At 38.2% G+C, this 22,983-nt stretch overlaps 1 protein-coding gene and 1 long non-coding RNA gene across 4 annotated transcripts; one reads left to right on the top strand and one right to left on the bottom strand.

The window, feature by feature from the left end:
- Window positions 1-1,090: 1,090 nt before the first annotated feature.
- Window positions 1,091-1,666, bottom strand: lncRNA:CR44483 (long non-coding RNA:CR44483). The gene has a single exon (NR_124154.1). It is a non-coding gene; the product is annotated as a long non-coding RNA:CR44483 (long non-coding RNA).
- On the top strand, window positions 1,534-21,067 carry DIP-zeta (Dpr-interacting protein zeta). Of its 3 annotated transcripts, none has more exons than NM_001201815.2 (10): window positions 1,534-1,748; window positions 5,938-6,618; window positions 10,192-10,298; window positions 11,772-11,988; window positions 12,848-13,006; window positions 13,099-13,227; window positions 17,286-17,436; window positions 17,536-17,678; window positions 19,269-19,400; window positions 19,618-21,067. In NM_001201815.2, the coding sequence occupies exons 2-10, from the start codon at window positions 6,297-6,299 to the stop codon at window positions 19,794-19,796; spliced, it is 1,539 nt and encodes a 512-aa protein (NP_001188744.1). In that variant the 5' UTR covers window positions 1,534-1,748; window positions 5,938-6,296; the 3' UTR covers window positions 19,797-21,067. The 3 variants fall into 3 exon arrangements, with proteins under 3 accessions (NP_001188744.1, NP_723441.2, NP_723442.2); NM_164845.4 differs by having other exon boundaries at window positions 19,558-21,067; NM_164846.4 differs by having other exon boundaries at window positions 1,534-1,866; window positions 19,558-21,067.
- The last annotated feature ends 1,916 nt before the right edge of the window (window positions 21,068-22,983 follow it).

Below are 22,983 nucleotides of genomic sequence, written 5' to 3'. Positions count from 1 at the left end.
TCGGACAAGGCGTGAAAAATACAAAAAGACTGGGAAAGAGAGAAAAAAACTTTTTCCATGGTGAGAAAAACTTTACAAAGCAGCCAACAAAGTGTTGTAATGGCTGGCATCCAAAGGGATCCCCCGTCCAACGCTTGACTTTTGACCCAACGAAGCGAATGTGTTGCAACGACCTTTGTGGCCTTTCCGCCTCCGCCTCCTCATTCGCCATCACCTAATCCACCCGCTCCACCCACTCTTCCTGTTTTGGTCACATCCTGGCGCAACAGTCGACCACGCCCACTCGCCGCCCTATCACCTCTGGGATTCCCCCCACAATGAACTTGCCAAGCGATGGTGCACGTTTCTCCTTGGGTGTGTGGTGTGTAGAGGAATCCCAGGGAGAGGGTCACAGAGCAGTCATCTTGTCTGCCGTCTAGCCTTGTCAGTTTTAATGTTTTTGGCATTGAGCGATGTCTGTGATTTGAAAGAGTTCATTAAGATAGTTCAGTATGGCCAACAGGGAGAATTCATCACTCTCATATCGCATACAATCCGTCTATATATAGACTAACTTTCAGACGGATATGCATCGTTTTTTTTTCCTTCTGCACAACTGACCAGTGCTTGTCGAGATGATTACAGTGCCCTTAAAACAAGGTCTAGTTAAAAAATAGCAAAACTTTTTTCGTGCACCTAATTTAATAGGATAAAATCATCATGAAATACTTCAAAAAATAAGTAACTAAAAATATTATCTGTCTAACCATTCAAAAATACCACTGTTAACTTTGAAAAGAACTTCTTAATTAACCGTCTACCAACTGACAACCAGCTTTGCTAGCTCAGTCAGTCATAAAACGCAATTATCACCCTCAATTAGATGGTCCTGCATCAGCGAAAATCGAATAAGCAACGCTTGCAAATTGAATATCTCAAATTAATTGCACTTTTTTCGCTCAACATACGCACATGGACTTGAAATGAAATGCAAATAAATTTAATTAACTTGTCTAATTAAATACTTGGCTCCAAATAGCAATATGCAGCAACCAACGGAAAGCAAAAATGTGTTTTGATTTTGTTTTCATTTTATCTTAATTCAATTATTATTAAAAGGGTACAGCTTCAGCCGGAACGAGCCAAAAAGGTTCGACGGCGGAATCGGCATGCAACTCGAACTTTGAGAGGTGATTTTGGGGCATGGTGTTGCAGGTTGGACTCTGTTAACATTTTTGTCGCGTGTTTTGCGGTCTGTTGTTGTGGTTGCGGTTGCACGCAAACAACAAGCCTCCGAACATAACAAGGATACCGGACATAACCAGCAACCGGCAGCAACAACTACCAATGAACAGCATCCAGCGTCCTTTGGTTGGCTTAAACCGAAGCTACACTTCGGCTCGCTCTGTCGGCCGTCGGCTCGTCCCCGCCTGTTATCACTCGGCCAACGCGGCGTATACGTAACAGCACTTCCCATTCGTTAGATTTTCCCTTATTGTTGTTGGTGGAAAGCCAGAGCCCGGCTCTGTGCGAGCATTAGGTTTCGTCGGCAAATCAGTTTCGCTACGGATTCTGCACGAAGCGGACGCGTTTTATCGGTGTTACACTGAAAGATCCCCGGCAAAGGGAAAGTCGTACTCAAGTGTCATGTGATCGATGCCAAATTAGAAGCACCTGACTCAATGTGATCGTGTTGAGAAATGACTTAAAAGTCGAGCTAAAAAACTTAGGTCCACTTGATTATAAAATTTAAAAAAATACCAAAACTTGTAAGCGTTTTATTGAAAGATTACAATTTGTAAAAGTGGTTGAAAACTTGGTATATCATACGTAACACAAAACTAACCTACAGAATTAAATATTCACAAAAATATTCTTGTAGTTACAGTATGTAAATTAATTATTTCAATACATGCAATTCATACTATTAAGGTCTTAAACAGAAGAACAATTTGATCATCGGAAAAGTCTTTTTTATTAATAATTCATAGAATAGAATAGAAACTTTATAAAAATATGGAATTTTAAATTTAACAAACTTTAGATATTATTTATAAATATCAGTGACAGAAGTATATTAAATCGAAAGTTCCAACAATTTTTAAAAGTGCGAGTGCCGGTTAGGATAAGTAATTATAAGCTATGTTAAAAATTGAAAATGCAATAAGGAGTTGGTTTAATGCGTTTGTTTCGTTACGCTATATATTATATTTATGTATAAAATCTTAATTACAATATATAATGTAAAAGGTTTATGTTTGGGACTGCAGATCATTCAAATGCAATTAAAGACTTCGATTTATCTTAGTGCGAGTATTTCAAATAACTGAACTCCATTTAATGGTTAACCACAGCTACAATCCAGACCACAAACTCACATGTCACTTGTCAGGCCCTCGAAATGGGTAAACAATTAACAGTTAACTCTGCTAATGCACATTTCATGCCAACAAAAAGTAAACAAACAGCGAGACTATCTCCAGGACCCTCGAAGTCCTTAAATCCCGAAAACTGGCAGACACGCACACAACGCCATTCTTCAATCTGTGAAAAATTCCCAAACAAACTTATATGCGAATAAATGAATCCACTAGAGTTCACTTTGGGACAACTCGCAAAAAAAATAGTCGAAGGGGAAATTTGTTGCGATTGATAAAGGACAGCAGTTGTTGCCACTGCAACGCAATGCACAACACACAAACACAACCGAAAACAGCAAGGCAAATATAAACAAAGAATTTAGCTTAAAAATACATTAACCCACTGCATCCATGAGAATCAGGATATGCAGGGAAAAGGGCCAGGACCCGACTGCCAACTGCTGAAAACTTGCATACTTAATGGAGTAGGAGATAGAGACAGACAACGCAGAGAGTACAGTGGGGCCTATGTGTTACTGGACACAACTGTATTCCAAATGCAGAATAAGTCTTTGAGTATGAATATTGTCAAAGCTCATTGTAAACGTTTCTTAGCATTTTGTTACAATTTATTAAAAAAAAAAAATATTAAAGAGAAATATTTAATTACAGTATACAACATTGGAAACTAATAGAAATTGTTGTAAAAATACTTTACATAATTTATTCAATATACCAAGACTTAGAATGGATCCACCACTAATATCAATATATCGGTTCTTATGGTCCAAATATTTTAATTCCATTTAATATATAATTAAGATTTAAATTATTTCATATTTATAACATATGTGAAATGATTCATTTTGTTGGGTATCCACTGTACAATGGTATGTTTTGCATTCAGGCATCATTGCAGATCAATGGCAATATGGAGCTGATACAGTTTGAGTAAGACACGTAAACACACAGAGCAGAAGAAGGATGGGAAACTCATGGATGTCAGCTGTTTCAGAACTTTTTTCAAAAGCTAGTGAAGAGAGGGCTTATTGGTTCTTTATTTATTTCCATCTTTTTTGAATTCTTTTTTGAGTTCAGCTTTGTTGCGTTTTGTTTGCTCGAGTTCGGTTTGACGTTTGCAGTTACAGGAACTTTACAAATTGTGTAGAGTAAAACAAACAAAATAGCAAAACTTTGATGCTGCTGATGATGATGTCGAAAATATGTGTGAGCTTTGATCATAAGTGCATATTTATTGGTGCGTTTATTTGGTAAATTTAGTTTCTATATTGCACTTCTGAAAATATAATAGAGTACTTTATCCAGATAAAATCAGAGTTAAATTGAGTCTAGTTAAGCTTGTATTATCCGAATAAATAGTAACGTGAACTAACGAATTTTCGATAAGGGAGAGATGTAAGTCCTTAAATAAAACCAAATTAAATCGGAATTTTATTTTCATGTATTTGTATTGTTTGCTGCCAAAATATAAGTGATAGGTAACAGGCACAACCTTTCTAGCTTGCTTCTTCTTTGAAGAACCTTTTAATGTAAATAAATTCGGCCATAGGTAAACATATCTTAATTCAATTTCGGCCTCCTTTGTGCTGCTTTCTTTTCTCCCTTCAATTACCACAAAACCATGAAGGTTAAAAGCTGTCAGGCATTTATAGAAGCTTAGGAGAAATCCCCTGAGAGCTAGGAACATTTTTTTTGGGCTAATGACTATGTCAGGATTAATTTACGTTTACACAGAATCTTTTAAAAAGAAAATTTAAACACCCAATAAAAAATATTATAATGGCTATGAACTTAGTCAGCATAAACAAATAAATGTTATTGTCTCTTTCATCTACGCACCCGTTTAGTTAAGTCCCTTTAATCCCGCAACAATTATAAGCCAATTTGTTTTACCAAAAAGTTATCATTATAAAAACAGCAAAAACCAAACAAACACTAAATAGCCCCATTAAAATTTAATTTCCTAGCATAAAAATACAAGAAAAACACATTCGGAACAAGTTTCTCCCTCAACAATTTATTAATTTAATTACAAACACTTTGCCAAACTCATAAAAAAGTGCATAAAATTTGTTGGACTTCTTGTTCTTGTTTCTGATGGTAAATCTGTTTCGGTCCATACCAAAAAAGCTTTATCATGTGTGCGTGGTTTTTGGGGGAAGAGGTGGAGTCAAAATTGCTTAATTTCATAAGCGAGTCATAAGGGAAAAAGTTTTGTCTCTGTGTAAGTGTTTCGCAAGCTGCGTGTGGACCCCCTAAATAGCTGAAGGCGACACGCTCAAAAGCCATAAAAAATACAATTTTTAAGAGAAAGTTTTGAATGAGATGGCCAAGAAACAGCAACCAGAGTAGAGGACTGCGCGTGACACAACTATATTTCAAAGACCTATGAATTTAAACTACAATATCAGACACATATCGACATGTCCAATGAAAATATTACCAGTAAAATTAAAAAAATTTTTAAATTCGATTTTCTAAAATAAAGTGTCTATACTAAAAATCAATCTAAATTAATATTATCAATTAGATGTTAATACAAATTATGAAGTTAGTCAAATATTGGTGGTGTTTATAAAGTGAATTATATGATATATATATATGATTTTTTATTAATTATATCATAAATAGTTAATGTACAGATAAAATCAAAGCACACTGTGCACATTTCTTTTAGATGATCTTAAGATACTACGGCATAGACAAAAATGAAGTTGTAAAAGAAAAACGAATGCTCGGTGAGGAAGGAAGCGAGTGAAAGAACCAAAACTTAAGATAAACAACAAATGAAAAGAGCATTTAAATTAATTGGCATAAACTTGGCTGTCAGCACATGCGGTATGGAAACTTTATTTCTCCAAGATTTCATAAAGTTCGCAGACTCAAGTATCAAATATGTCGGAAAAGAAATGTATTTTTTATGATTTCCGGTTAGGCATTTTCCGACATTTAATTTTTTGCCCACAGATAAACCATATAAAAAAGGACATTTATCAACTGGTCGCCAGAGGGCGCTCAAGTTGCTACTGCTCAGGCAAATCTTTATGACTTTTTGGTTATTCCGTTGGCCCTTTTTCCCTTTTGGTGGCTTAAACTTTGCTGCAACACGTGCGAACCGCCTACGCACAGGGGGCGTGGCAGGCAGCTAGCGTGCGGCTCTATGGCATAATATTTTGCCAAACTTTATTGAATTCCCCAGCAAATCTGCATGGCATCTGTGTGCATGCGTTGAAAGTTACTAGACAGCAAACAATTGGACAGGGAACAGGAAAGTGGGAATCCAGTGCATTGAAAGCTAATTTATGGGTGCTAAAGTCAAATGGAAAACTCGAAAATTGAGGCTGTTTTTTTCTTTGTTTTGCCCATAGCAATATCACTGAAAACGACTGGGACCTTTAAGTTTGCAAGAAATAGTCAACACTTTTAAGAAATGTGTGAAAAATTTTAGTTTCTTAAGACTGACAATACTTGAAATTGATAGTAAAATAGTAGGTGTCAAGTTCAGTATGTTCCTTTCTATGTATTTTTTGCGACTCTGTTTTTTATACACTGTTTTTCAATTTTAACCATATTTTAGGTGTGGTAAAAACTATTTAAAAATACATATGCAAGAGGGCTTTTCAAAATAATTTTTACCAAAATGGCGTTGCTTACAAACAGAACATATTAAGTAAATGCCAGAAGGAAATAATCCTGTGAAAAAAATCTAAAAATTTGGTAATTGCCACAAGCCAAAAACTGCGATAACAAAACCGTGTGAAAAACTTCGTACAAAAGCGAAAACACAAACAAACCCCGCGGCGTTTTAAAAACCAGTCGGCGGCAGTGAGGTGGTAAAAACTGAGCGAGTAGATCCGAGAGAATGCACTTTGGCCAGGAGGCGAGGCCATCATTGGGGCTCCTGGCTGTGGCTGAGTCGACCGCAACGGCAAGTTGATGTTGCCCCCGTCCTGGCATCTAATTGGGGCCCTCCTAGTGCTCGCGGCAACAGCGGGGGACTCCACCAACAAGATCATCTTGCCGCAGATTCTAAACGGTGGCGGTGGCGGCGGGGGCGTCGGAACTGCCCAGGGCAAACATCCGTCTGGATCCAAGACGGTGGCAACTGGAGTGGTTCCAAACTTCGGTGGAGCAGCTGGCAATGGAGCGGGCGGAGGAGGACCTGTGGCTGGCAGCGGAACCGGAAGCACCGTGGTCGGCAGCAATGGCGTGATTGTGGCCGGAGGCGGGGCCAATGTGCCGACCTCGAATTTAAACAGTGAGTATCTGTCATAACATATCTAAATGAATATTTAACTCAAGTGGTAGTACACTGCCACAGAAAGCACATAAAATTATATTTTTTATTAAATATAACTGCTTAAGCGGATAATAAACACAGCTATATAACATATTAGAGACATATTACTTTTATGATTAATAAGTTTCCATGCACAATTTCTCCACCATTTTTTTTTTGCTATAATACCATACAATTCGTACCGTTTAGGAAGACTTCCACAACGCCGTGTTTGCATTGAGTGGCAATTTTGTAGGGCAGTGTAAATATTGCAATCGCACTTTATCTTTATCCGCGATTGCCTTTTGGCTGCTTTCCGACTCCCGCTGCCTGATGCCATCAATAACACTCTGATGCCACGTAGGCGACCAAGGCCCCCGCAGCCAATCATATTTGCACAGACAAATGGGGAAAAGGGGACAAATACCCACAGATTGGGGGAGATTTGAGCCGCAGGGCAAATGTGATACAAGGCTTTATGCCAAAAATTGAAAGCCACCTGGGCAGAATGGGCGGCAAAGGTAGCAGTTCACAGATAACCTCCTGCACACATAAAACGCTACTGATCCGGCACTTCGGATATACTTCATTTATACTATTTGTTATAGTACGCTTTTATGCAAAATGTATAGTGGTTTCTTCAAAGACTACGTTAAATGATTTCATGCGCATAGTATTTTACACTATTAACAACAAATGCATGTAAATATTTAAAAATTTGGTGGACTTCCATAAACATTCAAAATGACATTATTTTAAATGAATTCGAATTTGTTGAAATTTAGATGAAATTCATACCATAGAATTTTTCATTTGGAAATGCAATATTTCCGATGTGGAAAACCCTAGTTCTGAGTGTGACGCCACGTGACGGGGGAAAATGAATCCCGAATGGTGACAGAGCCGCGGGGTGAACACGCCTCCAACTCCGATTTGCCACTCAGCTCCTGTGAGTGCCGGCTGTCATTGTTCTCAGGTGCAGTGGCAACAAAAACGATGGGAACACAGGACCAACAACAGCAATAATGCCGTTTAACTGCGCACAAAATTCATTCAGGCAGCGCAATTTATGTCGCAACAGGCGACATCCACCGCATCATCCTCGTCCTTATGCACATCCTCGTGGATATCCTTCCGCTGACTCGTCTTCCTGCCGCCAAGTCTCAACTGCCGATGGCCAATATCATAGCCAGCGTGTTTATGCATTGCGAGCTGCGAATTTATTCATGAATCGAGCACCTTCACTGTGCAGGCAAAAATGCAGTACCATAGTTCAATTAACTGCTGAATATTTAGTTGAAGAAAAAATGAGAAATTACCAATTTGTGTAAAAAATGTGAGCTTCTCATGCGTGATAATAAAATAAATTCCTCATTAAAGTGCTCATAGAATTGGCGAGTAAGACAAATAGCAGCTATAAAGCGATCATCTTTCTCATATTTAATTTATCTCCAAGATCATCATTTCTCTCTGTTTTCTCTTGAATAGTTTATTGTGATCAAATGTTTTAATATTATTATCAAAAAATTAAAACTCTCAAAAATCTTTTTAAAACAAACATTTGTAGATTAGGCATTCTAAAAAGCTTACAACTTTCCCAGTCACCTGTCATCTCTATCAGACTTCCCATTTGATTGCCTGTTGCCTCTATTTTAGGGCGTGGTCGCGTGGGCGTCGGGGGCGTCGGGGGCGTGGTGGCAAAAGGCTGAGACCTCAACAAAATTTATATGCAGACACGCGCTCTGGCGCGAAAATTGCAGCTGGATGAAATCCCATGATTATGCAGGCCATTTTCCCCCACTGCTGGTGCCATTGCGTAAACTTCCCACGCTAGAATTGCATCATTGGGTCGCAAAATTTGCCCATTGGTCCTGTTTTTTCATCAGTTCAAGTCACTCAAAAAAATACTATTGTTTTCATACCGATATGAATAACTTAAATAGCCTATTGCCACTGGCGGATGCCAAAGAAATGTGTTTATATTCCATATATATCCAGATATTACAAACTAAAATCACTTATTCCTCTTTCAATTTTACTTGTGATGTTTACACAACTTAATGGAGAATGAACCATTATCTGACCTTTGTTTTTTGGTGCCTTAAATTTTTTTTAATTTCATTTATTAACACATTCTCTGTTGAACCTACTTTATAGGTTTTTTTGTGTTATTGTTTCATAATTAGTTGGACTTTGCTGGAGGGTGCAGCCAAAAAAGCGGAGAGGCTGGCTTATTGTTTGCATGGCCTATGGCCTCGTGGAGTCAACCAAATTCTAACGACTTCTGCACATTTCGATTCGGGAATTGCCTATTTGTACATAACTCTCTATTTGGTTTTCAGTTTACATTTTACCTACACATGACTGGCAGGCACAGTAGTCATCATAAATATCTAATTAAGCTAAAGCAATAGTTCGAAACCATTTCTGGGTCGTCAAATTAAGTTGCCCAAATATAAATGCGGCAAGCGCAATCCTAATTAAAATTTGAACATTGCCCGTGTTCTTTTAAATCAGGAACCAATTCAGTTTCAAATTCACAAAGATCCAATACAGATACAAATCGGGAAAATATCAATAAGAGAATTATGTTTTTAATTTCTTTAACTTAAGCAAAATTTACTTTGTTGCACAAAATAACATTTTGAAAACTTCTCAAGCTCACGTCTTTTCATTTAATTTTCAAAAGTCTTTGACTGTCCCTCTAAGCCGCATTTCGACTTCATTGAAATCGTGTGATTTGTTATGCATAATTGTTGCCTTTTCAGGAATGCGATTAAATAATTGCAACTCAAACAGTTTAATTGAATTGCCGAAGCTATTTCGTTAGGCTATCATGCTCAAAGCAAACAAAAATTGAATTCCAATATTAAATATTTGCTTGGCTCAACTAAATTAGCAGCTAAATGAATGAAGCTAAGTCTCCTCCCCTTTGGCAAACCCCTATGTCCCCTGGTCGCCTGTGGACTATCAATATTTGTCTGAATAATGGGGGAAATGCCGCTAGGAGCTTTCATAGTTGCCTTCACGGCACAATTTAAATGCATTTCGACAAAATTGTATAGTCATTAAAAGTTAATCGTCGCAGCTGCAACCAGTGGCTGAGGGTTGCGAAAAAGAGTTTAACTTGTTGATGTTCGAAGCAAATATTTAAGTGAAATTTCCTTTACGCCTGTGTGCTCGAACATGTGTTTAATTATAATTGTACACATTTGTTGTTGTTCGATTTGCCCGCCAGCAAATTCCCGAACAGCAGCAAAAATAATGAGTCAACGCAAAAATCAATGAAATAATTATTTTGCACCCCGAAGTGTCATTTTTGCAAACCAATGCCACGCCCACTTTGCGCCCGCACAAATTTCGAAACATTTTTACAATTAATTTTGCTCGCATAATTGATTTTTATGGTTTATTTGATTATGCAAATTCATGAGCGGCATATTGACATAGAACTAAGTCAAATAGGAATAAAACTATTTGAATATTTCATGCACTAAATTAAAATGAATTCATTTTTTACATGGTTTTTTTGTTAATCTCTGTGCTTTGTAGTTGTCGTCGAAGAACCCGAATTTACTGAATACATCGAAAACGTAACTGTACCTGCTGGACGTAATGTTAAACTCGGTTGCTCCGTGAAAAATCTGGGCTCATATAAGGTGAGTAGAAATCCTACTACTACATAACTAGAAGAAAGAAATCCGCTGGATTTCTATAATATAATTGTTTATAATGGAAACAATTTAACGAACAGTTAAGTGCTAAGGACACAATAGTGAACCCCTACCTCATTGCTATCTTACGACCAATATAATTTTTCCAGTGTCCGTCTGAGTTCATTTCAGAAAAGTGCTGACGTCGAATCGCTTAGTTTTTATGCACCATTAGCCGTTTTCCTTTCGGCCAAAAGTCCAAAAAAAAATCCAAACAGAGCAGGAAAAGCGAAAGGGCCACAATAAATGGGGTTGTACGAGAAGGGACGTGAAATGATTTATTAATTAAGCAGCTTGTAATGAGTGCTAATGATTTGATTACTTGGCATAAAAATCATGTCTTAAAAGATTAAACCGGGAGTGCATAGCAAATGAGCTAGCAGCGCGATGGGGAACGAGCCCACTAATTAATATCCATTGACTCCAGCCTGCAGACTGCAGTTTGCATTCTTGCCGAAACCACCAATCAAATGCCATTGCTTTTGACGGGACTTAAGCAGATCATTACCATGAATGTTGGAAGCGGCTTACTCGCACCAACTGCGGCCATCATTAGGGGACACTCGGAGTGCCAGATTTCCCGGCTCAAGTAGCCATCAAAGACGGCCTTGTTAGCGTGAGTTGGCTGCTAGGAGCCCATTCGATAGTCTGTCGGAACGCAGGAAATAGAATCAAATTGAGGTGTAAATGAGAGCAACAAGAAAATGTGCTGCAAACGAGAAACGTGCAGTGCATGCAGGGAAATGGGAAAAACCCTTGGAAAATTCCTGCCCAAGGTGAAGAAGCCGGAGAGACCCGGTTTAGCTTTAGTCGAATGGCATGTTTAAGTAGCTGGGCGTCTGTAAGTAAGGCTTGCCTTACATCCTTTCCCCAGTTGTATATGTACTTATATTGGCTGCATGTAATTCATAGCTATCACCACACACTCACACAGGAGACGGTGCTTTTCCTTTTTCCACACATCCTGCGACTTGTAACCGGTTGCGTTTATTTTTATGTGCGACACTATGATGCAATTTTCTCGCTTCCGCTCTCCGCCACCCATTTCCCAGCCCACCCACTTTTTAGTCCTTTCGCTCCATTTTGACTGCTGATGCTGAGCTGTGAAATTGCTGGATGTTCCATATAGTACGTGTGCAGTGGCAGACCGAAAAAAAAAATGACTGGTGTTGGGATGTTATTAAAAAGTTCCCTCTTTTCTTAAGTACCAGCAGTGGTTGGAAACGTACTAAATGGTTAAACAACTAAAAGCCTTTAGAATTTGTCTAGCTTGCTAGGATGTAAATTAATGAAACTTTTAAAGCAGCACTGTTACACATAAAACATTTAAAGATGAAGTAAATTAACTTGTGAATCAGTTGGAGAGCTCAACACACGACATGAAACTGCAGCTATAAGCTACCCCAATCTCCATTTCAGGTCGCCTGGATGCACTTCGAGCAGTCCGCCATCCTGACCGTTCACAATCACGTGATCACGCGCAATCCGCGCATCAGTGTCACGCACGACAAGCACGACAGGCACCGCACGTGGTATTTGCACATAAACAATGTGCACGAGGAGGACCGGGGTCGATATATGTGCCAGATCAATACGGTGACGGCCAAAACGCAGTTTGGCTACCTAAACGTTGTCGGTAAGTTGTGGGGTATGGGATCTAATCAGGGTGTGGCATTTTGGGGACTTCCACAGGAATTGCCGGGTAAATCCTGTCCAAATACGGGGTGAATTAAAAAATAATTTATGTGCCTTAAAGCGGAGTGCAAACATGGCAAGAACAAAAACGCCGAAATCGGGAGAAAGCCGGCTGCGAAGTGGAGACCCAGGCCCGAATCCTGGAATCAGGATTCGACGAGGGCCAGTAGCCGGAACGGAGCACAGTTCAGTGAATCCTTTGCCGAGGCGAAATTATTTTCCCTGCCTGGGCAAACAACAAACAAATTATTAAAAATGCATGCCATATTTGTGGAAAAGGGAGCGAATTCGCATGCTTTTAATTAAAAAGTGCGAGAAAAAGAAACGAAATTATACGCGACCAACAAAAAAGACATAGAGCGAAAGTTTAAAATCATATACATAGATGAAAATGTACGGGCATACAATAGCATAACCATAGTTACATTAAATGTTTTTCTAATGAAATTAAATATTAAAAACCCTGATAATTGTGTTGTGCCCTTAGTAAACACCATATTGAAATGCTCGAAATGAATTCAAATTTTTGAATGAGGCCGCCGTTTCATGACCAATAAATGCTTTTCGATTTCAGCGAATAATGAGAAATTGGAAAATAATTGCTGTGTGACAGCAGGGTTCATATTAAAAGCAATTTCCTGATGCCAAACTACGGTTTTTATGTGTTGGCAAATATTTATCATGCATAAATACGAGGGCAGAGTTCAATTTTAAATGACTGCTGACTGCATCTATTTAAGAGGATTACCAGAGTTTAGCGGATATTGCAGATTATTTCCATTCCCCCACATCTTTTCCAGTTCCCCCCAACATCGACGACTCACTGAGCTCCAGCGATGTGATTGTGCGAGAGGGAGCCAACATTTCGCTGAGATGCCGGGCCAGCGGTAGTCCCAGACCCATTATCAAATGGAAACGCGACGATAACTCCCGCATAGCCATCAATAAGAATCACATAGGTAAGTGCGGATGCACTGCATCAATCATTTAGCGCTATCCCCTGTCATTTCCCCAACTGATTTTAACCCCTTTTCCGCACACACCCTTCCAGTGAACGAATGGGAGGGCGACACTCTCGAGATAACTCGCATTTCCCGACTGGACATGGGCGCCTATCTGTGCATCGCCTCCAATGGGGTTCCACCCACGGTTTCCAAGCGCATCAAAGTCAGCGTGGACTGTAAGTACATTGGATTTGATTAACACAGTCCTTAAAAATTGGTCCAGTAACCACAGGATTCCACTCTTGCTAGATATGTATAGTTACCAGAATCGATAAAGAAGCCGCGAAAAAGTTAGTTAAAATCTAAATAAAAACGTTGTTGTTTCCATTTGCCTTCTGCTTTTTTTTTTCATTTTGGCTTTCAATTTATTTTTGTTACGTGCGTTCTGTGAATTTGTTTTGCTGTTGAAATGGTTGGGTTTATTATTTTTTGTTGTTTACTTCAGGATTCGCAGCCGCTCATATTTCCATTTGTCAGCAGCGGATTAAAGCCGAACTTTCGGTGAAAATTGTTGGGGATTGATTTAAACTACTATGGATATTGCTTATAAAAGGCTATAAATAAAAGTATTTTTTTTGTAGTAAGAGTAACGGAACCTAGCACTGATTAATTAATTAAGTATATGTCTTACCTTTTATTACGAGTTAAATGCGACTTAAATGCTTCCGAACGGAGAGCAAAAAATATATTTAAATATTGTAGGAACTTAAAATAAAACTCGGTGTTCAGTAGTAGTTTTTAGAGTATTATATTATAGTATATTATAGTGCGCAACTGTCTTTTCCAAAACACAACTGACCAATGCTTTAAAGCTGCTTTTCATGTCTCGGTACCAAAGTCCCCGCAAAAACTCCACAAAGAGGCCCGTTTCTACGACTTTTTTTCAATCGGGAGCACACTTGTAGCTGCTGCAGTTTGTGGCTTATACTATGGCAGCGGTACAAAAAAAAAATGGAAAGACAGAATCAAATCACTGCGTTTGCCGTTGTGCACTTTTTTAAGATTTATTACAGGCGACAGACACATCACATGTGCTGTCAAGTCCTGTCATGCCCTGGGAGGTGGGCGTCAGGACTTTCCGTGGGCGTGGTCGTGGTCGTCACAGAAATTTGCTCGTTTGCTGTCACTTAAAAATGCCGCAAGCATAAATCTATTTTTGTTTTGTACACGACATTCGCTGCTGTAACCAAACAAACCTCCGTCGAACGAACAGTGGCTCCAATTCCCCCTTCGCAATACCATACCAAACTGGGCTGAAACCAGTTCCAGTTTCCGTTAACAGTCAGCCGTGGCTAACCTCTGGCCGGCAAAAAGTCCAATACCAAATACACTTGTGGCAGGAGAGTCGCAAAAAAATGGGCAAAATACAAACAGAAGAGTCGAAAATACCTTGATTGCTGCAGATGTCCTCCATAAAAAAGGAATTGTTCGATGTTTGTGAGTGTTCCGATTCTCTAGATAGAATCTGTGTATCTAAATTGGAATAGTGATAAACTGGACACGTGGTTGTAAAAAAAAGGTAGAGGGGAAATGTATAATTTTGTAATATTTATTCTTAATTTCTTTTAAAACCAGTGACATTTAGATTGTTTAAAAAGGTTATTTTCAAGGTTAAATTTTCAAGCCAAATTGGTATATTTTTTTAAGCACATCGTTATTATTATTTTTAAGTATGCAAAGTCGTTTAAAAGAATAAATTGGAATAGCTAACATTACAATCCATATCCGTATTCAATCGAGGGATAGCCTTTACCAATTGCCGATTACCGGAGAAAAGGGAAAAAGCATCCCAGACGCAATCTTCTAGTGCGACAATCAAGTCCTTGCCATCATTCCCATTTCGACCCGCACTAATTCCACAAATATTGTCGCAGGATTTTTTCCAGGATGGTCTCCCCGGTGGCGCAATCAATGGCTCGCAACTGTTCGACAATGCTGCCACTTCAACAGTAATCCTCTCGGCCACCATTCAACCCCTTAACGAGGCTTCATTAACGGCTAATTTTCAAGTTGTTTACACTCGCAGTCAGCTCACCTTTTTTCTACAAATTTTCTATAGAGACGCTGGCGGAAAGAAAAGAATGTCACTCAATGTCCAACAGGCCACCATCCCAACTCCCAAGCTAAATTATTGTTGACTCAACGCGAGTCCTTGTGGCACTTAACAGCTGCTTGACTCGACTGCTGGCCGGGCTTGCTGGCTTTTCCGGCTTTCCTTTCGCCAATATTGTCGCCACTCAATTGTAATTTAAATCAGTGCTCGAAAGGAGTGGAAGAAGCTGTTATTCCGGACAAATGTTTGTCCTTCCACTCCTTGCAGTCGGCACTCGGTCCTGGGTTTCCCTTTTCTGTGGGCAATTAAAATGAATGGAAATAAAGGAAACGACAACTTCAAGGTGATTTCTGCTTGACTTTCGCTTAAGCTGCGCTCAAAAGTTGTCTGCTGGCGAAAAATGAACAGAAATTATATCAATATGGAATATCTGTGCTGCATACGAAATAAGTGAGCGAAATGTTTCGCTTTTGGTTTTTGCCTTGGACGGTTTCCTTCGGATTGGGACAGGTTAAGGGTCGTTTGCAGCATATGTTGCCCTTTTGCCGGCGAACTTTTCCGTTTCTGATTCTGATTCTGTTTCTGTTGCTAGTGCTATTGCTGTTTCTGTGTCGGTTGCACAAAGGCAACAAATCAGTATGCAGTCAGAAATATGTACATATAAGAACCAGTCGCTCTCTCTCTCTCTTTCTCTTCGGAACCGGAAACAGAAACTGAATTTGTTGCTTCCTGCTTGCTAAGCAACGCACGCCACAAAAATAAACGTATGCGTGTGCGGCTCGATGTAAATGTATGTGTGTCCCAGCCAAAGGACATATGCAAGCTGTCACAGTTGTTTTAACAAATTGTTCGGGCTCTCTCTGTATGTGTATGTGTGTGACTGTGTGTTTCCCCATAAGTTTGAAAAATCAAAGAAAAATCTTCGTGTTTTTATTAAAGAATCTGCCAATCAAAATATTATTGGTAGATTGGGGAAATCTAAAGGCAAAGATGGGAAATTGGATTTTCCTTCTCTTCTGTTATCCGTAATTGGCGAGGATAGTCATTTGAGTACCAACTAACCCACTTGACCCAACTCGCTGACAGGCTAATTAAGCTGCTCACTTCGTCACACTTAAGCTTGTTTTGGTAAAAAGGATTATACCCAGCTCTGATGGCTCTGAGCACCTCATCAAAAATACAAAAGATCCACGAGATACTTTTCATAAGCGTACAGAAAAGCCAGCAGAACCGACGCTAATTTGTGTCCAAGCTGATTAAAAATTCAATTGGACCATCGGGGAGAATCCCTTTCCATGCCATTTTTCGTTTGCCTTCAGCTTAATTGCCAACTCTTGGTGGACATAAATCAACAAAAGGTAAAACAGGCAGACAAATGACAAGGCAAAACAAAAAAATATGCCCGAAGAACATCCATTGTACCCCTTAATGATGATGAAGATGCTGACGATGCTGGGATGCTGACAATAATGATAGGAAAAACGTAGTGCTCGAGTGTTCATTAGTCCCACTCTCTGCGGCATTTTTCCATTTAATATCTTAATTAAAACTGTGCGCCAAATGCGCCTGAAGTGCGGGAGGTTTTTATGTTTGGTTTCTCGAGGTGGCAAAGGTTGGATTCCCATAGATGTCCTCGCATATAATTGCAAAGGTGCAGGCGGTGCAAGCTGGGAGCCAACTCAAGATGGCAAAAAAATCCCGAATAATGCTATTCATAAGATTTCGTTAAAAGAAAGTAGTCTCTTTTTTTCGCTTTATTCGAGGCTTTCGAGAAGTTTCTCTTGGTGACTCCGGCTTGACTTGCAATTTAAATGAAAATCAGTCTGAGCAGAAAATGCCTGCTTAAATCCAAACTAAAACAGACCATTTGCATAAACCTAAAAAAGCAGGCAAAAATATATTAAACATATGCATAAATATATTTCGGTCTTGAAACTTTGTTGTTTGTCAATAAAAACTGGAAAAAAAACTTCCAAACTAACTCAAATGAATTATAGAGAACTTGACCACAAGTTTACTTCCAAGTTAAGTTTATAAATTTGCGAAGTTGAACTTTTTTGATTACCGAAATATCCGAGAAGCAGTTAGATGATAGCGAAATGCAAAATGATTGAATGTAGAATTTTAGGTAGGGTTCTTACTGTCTCTTAACTACATAGGTCTTTATTTGTTTACTTTCAGTTCCTCCAATGCTGCTTATACCCCATCAGTTGGTTGGTGCTCCCGAAGGTTTCAACGTCACCATCGAATGCTTCACAGAGGCACATCCCACTTCTCTGAACTATTGGACACGTGGCGAGGGACCAATCATACACGATTCGCACAAGTACAAGTGAGTAAAAACCAACAAAAATGATTAAATAATGCATTCAAATACATTACGCAATATGTCCTGTTAATATGATTTCCATTCATATTTTTCCCTTCGCAGAGTGGAAGCCACAGTCGGATTGCCAGCTTATAAAACCCATATGAAGTTGACCATCATCAATGTGAGCAGTGGCGATGATGGTATTTACAAATGTGTGGCCAAGAATCCGAGAGGGGAAACGGATGGCATCATACGACTGTACGGTAAGTTAAAAGCACCTAAATATTTTAACTTTAATCTGTTACGTAAGAACCCATGGCGAAGAAGAAAAGAAATGCATTGCTTTCTTTAAGCCCTTCCATTGCCAGCTGAAACCCAACTAATTAAGCTCTCCATGTCCAGCGGGTCCAATTGAGGACTCGAGGCATTGAAAAACTACCGCATTGGCCTTAACACGAATTGACAAATCTAAGTCATTTAGATGTTTGTCCGTGCCAGGGACAAAGCCAAATGAAAGGCCAAAATGAAAGGGGCGTAGAAAAAACCTCGACCACATTCGTGGCCTGACTTAATTGCCTGTCTACGAGAACTCACTCTCTTTCTCTTTGTACCATGTGCAACTTGGCCCGAATGAACCGAAATAGCCGCCCAGAAATGTGGTAGTTCTAGCTCGTTGAGCGGCCATAATAAAGCCAGTGAAAAATCAAGTCACGTCCCTATGCCAAGGTGTGGAATTTTTGGCCAGGCTTCTCTGGCTTATCCTCGCCCAAGAGCGCTGCGAAGTTTCAGGCTCATATGAGCCGATGGCGTAACTTGGCTTTAAAGTTGATATGCGTGTATGCACCATAAGATTGGTAGCAAGTTAATATCACGTATTTAGTTTAATTACGTGATGGATTCGATGGTTGCGAACGTTTTTAAGTTATCGATTGGAAAATGGTTATTGCGCTTTCTTGACAGTGGATTGAAAGTCGAACTAAGATTAAAGACTTCAAAAATAGCAAATAAATACACTTATTCTTACAAGTTTCCAACCAAAATGGATAAAGGTATTTTTTACAATAAACGGTTAAAGCTTTTCTAAAAACTTTATATATAACATTCAACAGAAAATGTCAGCTGCCAAATTGATGAATTTTTAATTTTAGTATGCTTTTTTCTTGCACTGATTTTATAAAATCGGCCTGGCATAAATTTAAACAGTCGAATTATATTATCAACAAATTGAAATGGGAAGCGTGCTGAGCAATAGGCTTTTATTATTGACGGCATTTATTGCGTTACCCCGCGGCAGACAAAAATATGCATATTGACATATTATTATGAAAATACAAAATAATTAGCATTTCGCATAAACCACTGAGGCGTATGAAGTACCCAAAGAGAGACAACTGCAAAAATTATTCAGATGCAAAAAAAAAACCGGCGAATTGAGACTGCATCAAACCTTAAATAAGTTCAGAATGAAGCAGGGCATAAAAATAAAATTTACCGAAACGTGCTGCAAATGCCAAATAAAAAAATGTAAATTATATGAAAACAAGTACAGTTTTCCACAAATATAATACTTATGTTTGCTATTGTTCGTCGATGCGTTGAGCAATGTAAATAAAAGCGCAATACAATGAAATGTCACAACAACAAAAAACCCGTTCTTGTACAGGAAATTGTAAAAGATTTCGAAAACGTTAAAACGTTGAGCCTTTTGTTATTTTTAATAAAATTTTTGATAACGACGCCTACAGATATAAACATTCAATTTAGTTAAGGGTACACTTGCCAGTTTAGTTATTGAAAACGTAGTTATACACCAATCATAAATACTAATATTAAATGTATTATATATTTTCCAGTTTCATATCCTCCAACCACTGCCTCATCGGGTATATACTCCACGGATACGCATTGGGGGGAAAATGGGATCAACAATAATTATGCTTATGGTGGCCCCGACTCCACGCGATCGATTTATGCGCAGGATAAAAGTAAGTGTATAAAATATATCTGCATTATTCTTTCTAAACCCTAGCACCCTCTACTTTTATCACTGATTCACTATTCCCTACTCACACGACAATTTCTTCGGCTTCTATTTGTGCTCTATTTCATTCCATGCCCAACATTTCATGGCCATCCACTCAGATACGCGATATCAATCGAATTTGAACGAAATCGGCTTATCTGAACAAAAATCCTTCCTAGATAAGACGCAGAATCCGTTGTTGGCCAATGGCAACGCCAACGAGGCGGATGCGGAATCCAACGGGGCCCGGGGTCACAACCCTTCGATGGCCATTGCGTGGCTGTTCGTCGTCATCGCGACACTGTTGTTAACAATCCGATCTGCGGTTGGTTCTAGCCATAGCCTAAGTCTATGTTAGTTAACGCAAATCTAGCTTATAGTTATCAGATTCAACTACGTATGGGACTAGCTGTAAGGCTTTACGAAACACGTAATGTTAGCGAATGGCATTAGCGTATGTATGATGTATGTGTAATAAACTAGACCCTAGTATAAGAGACCCTAATTACAATCCGCCCTTTCCCCTTATACATCACAAGGTATATACATATATATATATATATACATATTATATATATGAGAGACCAGGTCCGACTGAGCTCGTTAAGCATATGTATAGCCATCAGCCATCAGTCATCAATCACAAGCCCTTTCTCGGGGGTCTATATACACTCATATTCGAATCTATTACTAGAAGGTAAGATGAACCAACCAAAGGGTAAATGCAATTTCATTTTGCTTTCAATGCTGTGCTTCAAACTGAGAAAGTTTCATAGTTATCATATAATCTACCACGGTCTATACTTATAGCTATGCATACACATCTACATATATAGTCGTGCGTTAAACGCTGCTAACACTTGCATATAAGATTACAGACACTTAATATATTATTATGCATATGCCTTAAGGATTGCAAGCTGAAATGCAAATTAAACTAAGAAAAATAAGCCATCACACATATCGATCGTGGAAATTGTTTAATTAGGCCAGATATACCGAATCACGTATAGAGTTTTGTAGATATAGGTAATTAACCTTTGAGGACAAATTTCGAATGAATTTATTTATTTTAAGTTATCAATTTTAGCAGATGAATTATTTGAAAATCCCAAATTCAGTAAATAGAATCAAACAATTAGATGGAGTGTTAACTAATAATGTTAAAATATAGATATTATTTCCTGTTTATCATTAATTTATATAATATGGTCCACAAAGTATTTACACCCAGTCTCATCGAATAAAATCTTGTTTGTTTATTAAATAGCAACAACCTAATTACGATGTAGCTAATAACAGAATAATTAATGTACTAATGTAAAGACAACACGAAATGTTAAACATTTAAGCTAAAATAAAGCAAATTTAAATTGTGTTGCTTTAAAGACAAATTTAATTAGAAAGCAAGAAAGCATGTTGAATGTTGAGAAATATAATTGAATTGAACGCAGAGCTATGGACACAATGGAAAAAGGATATACAAATATATTACATTATATACAATTATAGACTACGTATATACAAAGAAACACACGCATACACGAACTACACTTATGTAACATGTATTTAAGCGTATAAAATGAGTTGTAACTGAGGCATTAAATTAAATAAAAATCCCAAAAAGACAAATAAAGCTACTGAATGGCATTCACGGGGCAGTCACGGAAAGTATTGAAAGTGAGCAAATTGAAATAAAAACGAAATGCATCGGCAAGGAACAAGAATGATGTGTTAAATGCTTAATTAGCAACCAAATTAAATAATGCCCATGCAAACACCAAGCATTCATATTAAACAAAATAATAAAAAAAAACCCTGCAAAACATTAATAAACAATTAACCTGGTTGATATTTTTTTTTTTTTGCTCCGATCTAGCAGGCGGCTGGAACAGGAAAGGAGGTCCAGTTCACTCTGACCGCATTTTATTCGTTATGCAATTTTATTGTATCCATTTTTCATACCCATCCTTCGAAAAACAGCAACCATAACAACGACCCTATACAATCACACTGATAAATCGAAGTTCGAATACCCTTAAAGTATTTATATTTATTGATTGAATCATTACTTCAAAAGGATTTATAATTGTAATGTTTCATTTCAATTGTTTGTTATTTAACATTTTAGTTTTTTGTTAATATGTGATTTATTCAAATGTCTTGATAAAACCCTAATACCCTCTGAGAAGGCAATGAAACAAGGGAAATTGCGTAAAATTGCCATATTCAATTTAATTATTACGCGGACGTGTGATGTCTGAGGGTTTAACAGCAGGGATTGCGGGATGGGATTCGGTGTGTCACTTGAATTTCAATGACACAAATGCACCAAACTTTAGCATGCATTTTTAATCACGCTTTTTAATCATTTGAAAGTGCAACCTTTGTTGCCATGGTTAATGAGGCATCCCAGCGGATGTGGACGTTCACGATAATGGTTTACCGAAGCTTACGAATTATTGTCGCCTCCGGATGTCGATATTATAGATGAATATTATGACAATAAAAATGGTATTCAAAAAATGGTATAGGTTATTTACAAAATATAGTGCTTTTCTTGTAGAAAGATACATTTAGTGTCAAAATGTAAGCCCAAAATATAATATTTATAATTGTAGAACAGATAAAGATTTGTATATGCAGTGATAGCTATGGGAAGCCCAGAAAATGAGAAAATTGAATTGAAAAAACACAACGAATGCAAGATAAAAAGGATATTAAAAGTTACTCTTAATCTTAAAAGGAAAAATAAAGTGGTCGTGGAGAGTCCCAAATGCCTGATGAGGAAATTCGCAAAACTCAGGAAGCACAACAGAGTGGAACAAAAACGAAATCAGCTTGAAATCGCGACACAAAATGTCAATTTCATTACATAAAAGGACACTGCAAACGGGACTCATCTGCATAAAAGGGAAATTATTTTTCCTATTTTTTTGCTTCTTGTTTTCCTCCTCCGTTTCGCAATTGCAATCTGCTTGGACAAAGTTTTCGCCAAGAATGATGGCAAAAACGATGGATAAATTATTCCCAGGAAAAACTGCTGAAATGAAGTATTCAAAACAATTTCCGCAATGCACTGCGAAAGGCACTGAATTAATGTAAAGTTAATAAACTCAATCAAACAAAATAAGTACGAGATGAACTAAATTAAGTTCGAAGAAAATGGTGTAAAAATCCTTCACCAAAAAAATGTTGAAAATATGTGAAATGCTTTAAGAAATGGCATCCCCATGCCATTATTAACCCATTGCATTGGCTGCGCCCTCTTTTTATGCACCATCCATTGTTGAAAACTTTGAAAAACCCACGGAATGTGGTACAAAATATATGCAGTTGTGACTGCATACTTTTTAGGCTGCCTTAAAACAGAATGGAAAAACGCGAGTAGGGGCCAAAATGTCTTTGTGGATGCCTCGCGAGCCTAACAACAGAGATAATTCCTTGGATACTACATGGTTTTTGTGGGAGGATGAGGCCAACATATGGCAGTCGGAAAAAGTTCTTGTGTAACATGCTTCCCATACTCTTGGTACTTTTCGAAT

The sequence above is a fragment of the Drosophila melanogaster genome, chromosome 2L, assembly GCF_000001215.4.
Source record: "Drosophila melanogaster chromosome 2L".
In the NCBI taxonomy this organism is placed as follows: domain Eukaryota; kingdom Metazoa; phylum Arthropoda; class Insecta; order Diptera; family Drosophilidae; genus Drosophila; species Drosophila melanogaster.
This window is presented reverse-complemented; position numbering and strand designations above follow the sequence as displayed.